Here is an 8,387-nt window from a genome sequence, read left to right as displayed (position 1 = left end):
TTTCCCAGTGGGGCTAAAATTTCAGGGTATTTTCCCACCGGGGACATTGTCATTCAATGGGTTATTTTTCGGTAATGTTGACCTAATTTCGCTAAAAATCAAGTCCCGCGTAGGGTCCATCTTTTTAACCTTAGGGGTTTCTTTGTAACAGATATCTTGGGGCGCAATAAAAAATAATTTTACACGATTAAGGCTAATAAGAAGTGCGCCAAAGATCCAAAAATCAAATTAAGATTGCACATTTAGGGCAAAGCTAATAGACTGTAGAATATCGCTCTGTTCTTCTAAAGAATCTAATTGGTTAGAATTACAATTGATTTTTCAAACATTCAATAATTGGATTTGGTGATGTGGTCACACGGAGCCTTTGGTTCTTTGTTCCATTTCTGCCAGTGTCACATCAGAATCCTTTGGAAATGTAAATGGACCCTTATCTTTCAAGCAAGCGGGTTTTTTATCACCATACTTTGCTTCATAGTACATCATAAGATTGAAAGTACACATTTCATCTTTGTGAGTTTGTCTGAAAATGGAGATAATTCAAAGTTACTCTCAAAGGCCTAACAAACTTTCTATCAGTTGTGGAAGGAGATATTCCAGACTTTAAAAACGTATTGAAAAGAATTTAACTTATTCAATTTCTCTCGACCCGACATCAGAAATCGAAAATCCTAAGCTTTTAAAGGGTCGAAATTTGTAAAAATGTTTTGCATTGGGTTGATTTTCGATTTTTGACTTGGTCATATCCACCAACTGGGAAATTCATTATCCTTGCACCGACACCGAACTCTCCATACTAGACAAAAAATATTCAACCGATTTAAAACACAATTGTCGTTTTTCTTTACCCATATTTTGTGATTCTGTTTCTTTCCATTGAGTTATACGTGCATTGTGCTACCTGAAAGTATCAAATGAGTATATAATTGAATCTCTTATCTAGATTGCATTCCTTACCGAGACCTTGCCAAATAGACTGATCGTGAATTTGCTAATATATGAATTAATCAATTTAATAGGAGTGAAACTTGAAGAACACTCCGTTGTGTTGACTAAACTACACCTTTCTTAGGTACCAGAATGGTATTATGAGCCGAAGCAAATGTCTTTGGTTGGAATAAAAAGGAAGAAAATATACCACAATGTCACCATCTTGAATGTCCACTTCATTGTCCACTGTGTTGAAAGTCTGTAAAATAAATCATCAATTCTGGACTGTAAACATTTTCCCAAGCAACACAGCGTTAAAGTTTCAGAATATTTCAAATTGAAGATGGTTTCTTATAAGGTATAAAGGAATAATCAATTAGAACGAGATTTTTTGGAGGGGGGAGAGGGAGTGGAGTGGAGGGAGGGGAATAGGAATGAAAAGTAGTAAGTGGAGTGAGTAGATTTTTCGCCTGTAGATTACTTCGATGGTTCTGAGGAAAACCTTAAATCTTTTTGTCTAAATAATTTTCCATTGTCGAGGTAAACAAATTACAAGATTTTGACTTTTAGCAAGAAAACAATAGAATCTTGACATAAGATCCGTGTAATTTTAAGTTTAATTTTTATTCATCCAAAAAATGATCATATTTCAACTTTTGGAAAGACTTTCGGTTTTCGTCAGAAAAATGGAAGGAGAATCTAAAGACAAAAAATTTTTCGACCCTTAGAGAGACTAATTTGGATTTTTCTGATTTTTGCAACCCTAGAAAGACTTTGAAAGGTGAAAAAACTGACCCTTACCGTCCGCACATACCCAGCACCAATTTTTGCCTAAGTACCCCCCTCCCCCGGGCTCGAGTCACAGAGCAAGGAAGATAATTATTTCACCTGTGGTCTTTGTGGATCACCTTTACCAATCAAGGTATATTTCCCATTGCGCAATAGGTAGCCACTGATAACGGTTCCTGAAAAATGAAAATATAAATTTTCAAACTCAAACCGTGATACAAGGTTTTGGACACGCCGGTAAAAAATCAATTTCGATTCGTTTTAAGTGTGCGCTCTTTTTTGCTGCCATATGCAAACCATTCTCAAGGGGAAATCTCACGACGCTGACATTAGTTTCACATGGCAGCAAAAAGGAGAATACACACTTAAAGAGAATGGATTTTAGATCCTTATGCAACAATAAAATTCAAAAAATAGAAAATGAAGATGTATATCTAGTAATGGTCATCAAATTTTCAATCCTAACTCAACTCAATTAGTTTCACATGGCAGTAAAAAGGTGAGTGCGCACTTAACTCCTTAAGTGCCAATGACGAATATATTGGTCATGGGCTATTTAGGAGGGCAAAGCCCTCCTGTAATGCCCAGTTTGAGCTAGAAATCGTCACTTTTGGTCCAAATCGTAGGAATTGGATTGGGCTTCATGGTCAAGTAAAAAAAAAAAAAAAAAATCAAAAGTGAGTCTTTTCAGCAAGATTTTAAGCTAAAACGTCAATTTTCCATTGTTTTGATTTTGGCAACCACGGGAAACTTCACTCTCCCCCGTAAAAAATGGTAGGTAAACATGCAGTTCTCTTAAGAAAACCCAGCAGAGAAATGGTAGGTAAAGAATTCCTTTTAATCCAGTTTAATCGTAACTTCTTTTCCTCTAGATGAACTTTTGTGAAATTTTCAGGAGAGGTACATAAAATTGTCATTAATATCATGTTCAAACATGTAAAACATTCTCTTTAAAGGAAAGAAAAACAATGGCAATGTTTACATTTCTCTGACCTTCCACAGTACTAAAGCGAGCATTTTTACCTACCGCCTCTACGGTGGAGATGGCGAGACTGTTAAACGGTGTGTATTGGCAAAAATCAACGTTTTTAAGATTTTGACCGTTTTTTGACCATACATTTTATCTGGGACTACGTCATCGGTTCAGTATATGTGTTGCCAGATTTCAACAATAGTTGCGTTTTTGCAACTATATGGGGTTTTCGAATCCGAGCTAGATTCAATTACTCTCTTCAGTTTTGGCTTCAATAAGGAACATACAAACTCAACCTAGTATGTCCATAGTCATGAATGATCGAGGCTCCGATTTTTCTTAAATTTGTAATAAAGTTGACGCTAAAATTGAATCAAGTCATTTACTTTTTGAAAAATATTTTTCAATGTATCGATGTTCTTTGGTTGGATTAATTCCGTGTCTCGCTTTGTTTCTCCAGTTTTCTGGGAGAAACGCTTCCGAAAAGAAATATCTCAACAAACGGGGCGATATCTAAGTTTGGTACAGACATGAGTACAAGACTTTCTTTCTGCACTTCCGCGTCCATTTTTTCTTTGACTGATCGACACGATAATTAAGTTTTAATAACCATGCTTTTTGATTTCTTATCTCTTAATTTTTTCTACAATCATAGAAAATACGACTCCGAGGATCCGCCTAGCCTGTACCACTCCGCCCACGGGCGTTTTTTATATTTTGAAAAAACTTGCCGTGTGTCAGCCTGTTTCAGTCAGCGAAGAATAGTTTGGTGCATGCTATGATCCGCAACCTTACACTAAGTTTTAACTCTTGACGCGTACGGGAATTGACGTCAATCGTAGTCTCAGTCGCAGAATTCTGCATTACAAAGAAGCACAAATCCGTTGGGATGACGATGTGAAAATGTTAAAAAAAAATTTTCATTTCGGCAAACTTTTTCTCTTTATCTACTTCATCTCCAGTAAAGATCTTCCTGGATGAAAAACTTGAAAAAGGGCAAAGAAAGTAGTCCATATAGACTGCATGTTGAAATATATAACACTTAAACCATTGGAAAACCAACGGTTCCGGTGAGATGGGTTCATGTATACGGGTTCAATAGGCATTTTCATGAAAATGAAGTGTTAAATATCCACTGGAAAATTTGGCAAAAATTTCGTCTCCGGTGGGAGAAATACCCTAAAATTTCAGCCCCGCTGAGAAATTGACTTTGATTTTATTCTCATTCGAAATTCATTGTTTAGAAATTGCACTCCAAAACCATCCACTGGATTTTCTGACCTTGAAACAATAGAATTTTTATCCCCATTGAGATTTTAATCGAAATTTTAATATTCGCTGTAGGAAAAGGTTTCACCGGGGCTGTGAGACAGGGGTGTTCTTATGAACCCCTCTGGCAATTAATTACCATAGCAGTATTTTGAAAACGAGATAAGCGTTGTTCGTGACGTAATTTATGAAAAGATCAATTCCCACCAGTGTCACCAGGTAAAGTTTGAAATGAATCCATGTCTACTTTATTTTTCTCTTCGATTCTCAAAGGGAATTGGATTTTCATCGAATAATGGAGTGTATGGAATAGTAGAGCGTCGTGTATGAGAGTTTCTTGTTGACTCTGGCTTTCAATATTATCGATTAATGGATCGTATCGAATAGTGTCGTTTATAAGAGTTTCTTGTTGACAGCACAACGTCGAATTAGACAATTGTTGCAACATATGAATTAGACTCTAGGCTTATTAATTGCGATTCTTCACACAAATAGACTTACCCATTTTGTGTGAGTGTACAAGGAACCGAAAAGCATGCATTTTCATCCCCTCTTTGTTACGGTACCGGCATTCTGCACTCACGTGGAACTCTATGAGTAAAGAAAGTTTTCTTTGTTACACTTTCTTCCCCTCAAACTAGAAATCGTCTCGTTAGAAAAATACAACTGAAAATTTCACTTCATCGGAAAATAAATCCATTACATGGCGCCATTAATACCCTCATCTAAATAATGAAGGATATTTTTGAAAAACTAATTTTCGTAAAAAGTAGAACTTAAACCACAACTTGAGGGGCTTAGGGGGGCTAGAACGGAGACTAAACAATGGTTGGACTGGTAAAATGAACCCTTTTGAAAACCACTGTTATAGCCCCTCTAAGCCCCTCCCCGACTTTGCAGTCTAAAGGTCGATGATTAATCAAATAGGAATAAAAAACTTACTTTTTTGATGAGGTGGTATGAAAAAGTGCTTGTTTTGAATGAGGTAAATCCCGGCAAAATATTTTGGTCTGAAAAACAAATTCAGTGTGATTCTTAATCTCAGAATAGATTCGGATTACTCTGAATATATTAAGAGCAAGTTAAGAACCATAAGAGGCTTCACAGACTCTAAAACACCAAATTTCTTAGGAAACGGCTACGATCACAAAATGGTGAAAATAAGAACACTTTAAGAACAAAAACTTCAAAATTTAAGAACATTCGAATGCCTTCCTACCTTTTCGAAGTTGTTATGAATGCAAATCCGGAGTGATCTTTCTTTTTTCCATCTTTCATGAAAAAGAGAAAACATAAGTTAAAAGAATGAGAAATCTTCAGGAAAAATCGTTTGAAAAGAAATTGATTTCCCAAGAATTTCACTGGATTTATGAGCTGGGATTTGAATAGAAATTTTCCAACTGTGGAAAATATTTCCATCGGAGCAGGGGAATGCATTTTAGACTATTATTTTACAGCGATTTTTTTTACTGTATAAGGGAGATTTAAAATTCGTTTCTATATCCCTGGTTAAATAAATAAATGGGTGAACTGAGCAATTGGTAATACCTTTGAAGCTATCCACGTGTAAGTAGTGGACCTCCAACACAAAATATTTTACTTTCGAGGTTCCACCAATGTGATAGGCTACATCTGAAAAACAAAAGTAGAAAAGTTCGAAATTAAATACAGGTCTGTTTTAGCTTTGCAACTGGTTGGTAGAACAATATACTTAGTTCGCTGTTAACCCAGGCTTGGATAATTCGCTATGAAGAACGAATATGCTGCATTCCTAAAGTGAATGTCAGTGATCTATTTAATGGCATCTTTGCTTTGAAGGTATCTACGGAAATTTCATTGCCATACTATGGAACGTAGATACACTCTACAATCGGTGACAAAATACTTGGCACAAAAGGGAAATCCACCGGGAAGTTTTGAAACCACAATCGATTTGCAAGTGCTCTAAAGTAGGTTCGAAGGGTAGAATTTTATCTCTGAGTTTTAACGCTAGACTTAAGACTTATGACCTTAGGATCTGAGGATCCAAATGTTCAAGAATGGTCCAGTAGGGCTTGAAATATAGCCTAGAGACCAATAAATCCCTCCCAGATCGAAATAATCGATGAAATCAAGTTGAAGGCCAGAAATTGACATTCTCGCTCGAACTTCAATTTTCGAAAAATGGTAAATTAACCAAAAGTGCCAATATGTTATGGCACTGATTGTAGTACAGAGTTAAAGGTAGGTGGGAAAGACTAAATAAAAGCTTTAATTGCAATATTCCGTATAAGTTTTGCTTATAAAAGTCATTCGAAGAAATCTAAAGTTTAACAAAGATATACCTTTTGGCATTTGAAGTGGAGGAGCATTCTTTCCCCAAGCATATTTCATTTCTGCTTTATATCCGTCTTTGCATTTTTTTGGATGCCCATGTCCGTTGTCCCTGAAATACGTAGGCTATGTTATAGTCTGACGAATCACTATCTAAGAAAAAAGCCCGAAGCCGAAGAAAATACACGAAGGGATTTTTTTTGCCGGGAAGAGTTTACAGTCTGTAGAGTTGCCAGCTCGAAACTCTCCCGCCGATTTTTTCTATTTTTTGAAAATAGCTGAGATATCGGGTCTATGTACAAACTAGTACTGTGGTTGGTGCATGTGGAATATGTGATGAATTACATTTCCATTCTGAAAAACCCAATCAGACACACAGCTGACTTATTGAATATTCAAAAGATTGAAATCTACTACATTCATTCGCCCATTTGACAAAGGTTTGAATAGAAACTTTTCTCTTACCAAATTTTGTTTTTCAAGAAAGGTTCTTCACAACTGAAGATCAACATATGGTGCGCTACTTTCATGTTTCCTATTGGCTCAAATCTGACTGAAAATGGAAGAAATTTTCGCATTAAGGGTCAGTAGAAAAAGAATTGTTATTATATTAACCATCATCAAGAATTAACCTGGGGTGGCATTCAGGCAAATCGATCGACGGGTATAAGCGGTAGTTAAGGGTATGTTTTTCAAGATAGTATAAATGCACTGTAAGGGTGGAATTTTGATAAAGCCATGAAAAAATACAAATTCTTTCCCGAAAATCCTTTTTTCTATAAGGGTTTAAAATTTAAGGAAAATGCACTGTAAGGGTAAGAATTTGAGCGATTTTTTGCTGCACTGTAAGGCTGCGATTCTAAAAGCCAATTTTTTCGCCGCACATACCGTCCGTTGGTAAACCCCCCATGCCCCTGTAGATTTAATGAATGATAAACTTACTGATATAGAGATCTTGATCTGGCATTTTCATTGCATAGCTCAACACTGTATCTGGCTGGGGAATGGGGAAAAATAAGATATTAAATTAACATTTTGTTGAAAACAATTTTGGCACACAAATTAAGTGTCAACATCCTTACTGTACGCATTATCATATCCCAGCTGGCACACAACGTTGTTTCAACGTTCTATTAACGTTATATGGACGTTGTGAACGTTAGATAAACGTTGAAATAACGTTGTGTCTGGCATACTAAAACGATGCTTGCGATAAGCTGATTTAAAATACATTCGAAATTTTCAAAATTTCAAATCTTCATATCTCTACTTTTCTGTGCTTGTAAGGAGGGAGTCAATTTGCTATTTTTCGGAAAAAAATTACCCCAATAGCATTTTATAATGATCCTCCCCCCATTTTATGAGATTTTCCTGCAAAAGTGCTAAAACCTTCATTTTCCTAGAGAGGTTTGAGGTTTTTAGGAAAAACACCAAATAATCACTCAATATTGACCCCTCCATTTCATGAATTTTCTCCCAGAGTACCAACCCACCCACCCTTACAAGAATAGAAAAGTACATACTAGAATGTTCTCAAATTCTAATTGCGGGATTTCTGATATCTTGCAACCTCCTTGGGAGATTGTGAACAATTCGAATGGCAATTGATTTAAACGACGTGATAAATGTCTGATTTGTAGCTTTTGAATTGGAGCTGAAGAGAATTTACTACTAAATATTATCAACACAGACAACAAACCTTCTGTGGTGACACTCCTGGCATCACGATTTTATGTCGCTTCAAATCCGGTGAGTCACCGAAGTCTTCCATTGCATTGTACACAAAATCCTCCACAAAATCAGCACTGGTAACAAACCAACATAATGCAAAGACAACCAAGTTTGAAAATATCGCCATATCTGATTGAGGTTATGAAGAACTGGCTTCTATTAAGTTTTGTAAATTGCTGCTAGTAAAGAATAATTAAACAATATTAAAGAGTTCATAGGTGATTCGTTGTTTTCAAATTTACAGAGTCTCTGTAACTCGAGCTTTTTACAACTTAAAACAGTGAGTGGAATAACACGAACATTCACGATGAACACATATTTGTTCGAGTGACAAAAGTTTGAAGTTTGGAGTAAGGTCAATAAGGCATTATTAGCAAAAGGA

The 8,387-nt window shown here is 36.0% G+C and overlaps 1 protein-coding gene across 1 annotated transcript; it reads right to left on the bottom strand.

The window, feature by feature from the left end:
- Positions 1–254: 254 nt before the first annotated feature.
- On the bottom strand, positions 255–8,186 carry LOC136821045 (peptidylglycine alpha-amidating monooxygenase-like). Its single transcript, XM_067077280.1, has 12 exons — positions 7,974–8,186; positions 7,217–7,271; positions 6,740–6,827; positions 6,286–6,386; positions 5,510–5,593; positions 5,181–5,232; positions 4,904–4,971; positions 4,463–4,552; positions 1,819–1,895; positions 1,139–1,189; positions 849–901; positions 255–523 (listed from the first exon to the last, which is right to left on the bottom strand). The coding sequence occupies exons 1-12, from the start codon at positions 8,130–8,132 to the stop codon at positions 355–357; spliced, it is 1,047 nt and encodes a 348-aa protein (XP_066933381.1). The 5' UTR covers positions 8,133–8,186; the 3' UTR covers positions 255–354.
- Positions 8,187–8,387: the final 201 nt, after the last annotated feature.

This window comes from Clytia hemisphaerica, unplaced genomic scaffold, assembly GCF_902728285.1.
Source record: "Clytia hemisphaerica strain Z4C2 unplaced genomic scaffold, Clytia hemisphaerica genome assembly, whole genome shotgun sequence".
NCBI lineage: Eukaryota > Metazoa > Cnidaria > Hydrozoa > Leptothecata > Clytiidae > Clytia > Clytia hemisphaerica.
This window is presented reverse-complemented; position numbering and strand designations above follow the sequence as displayed.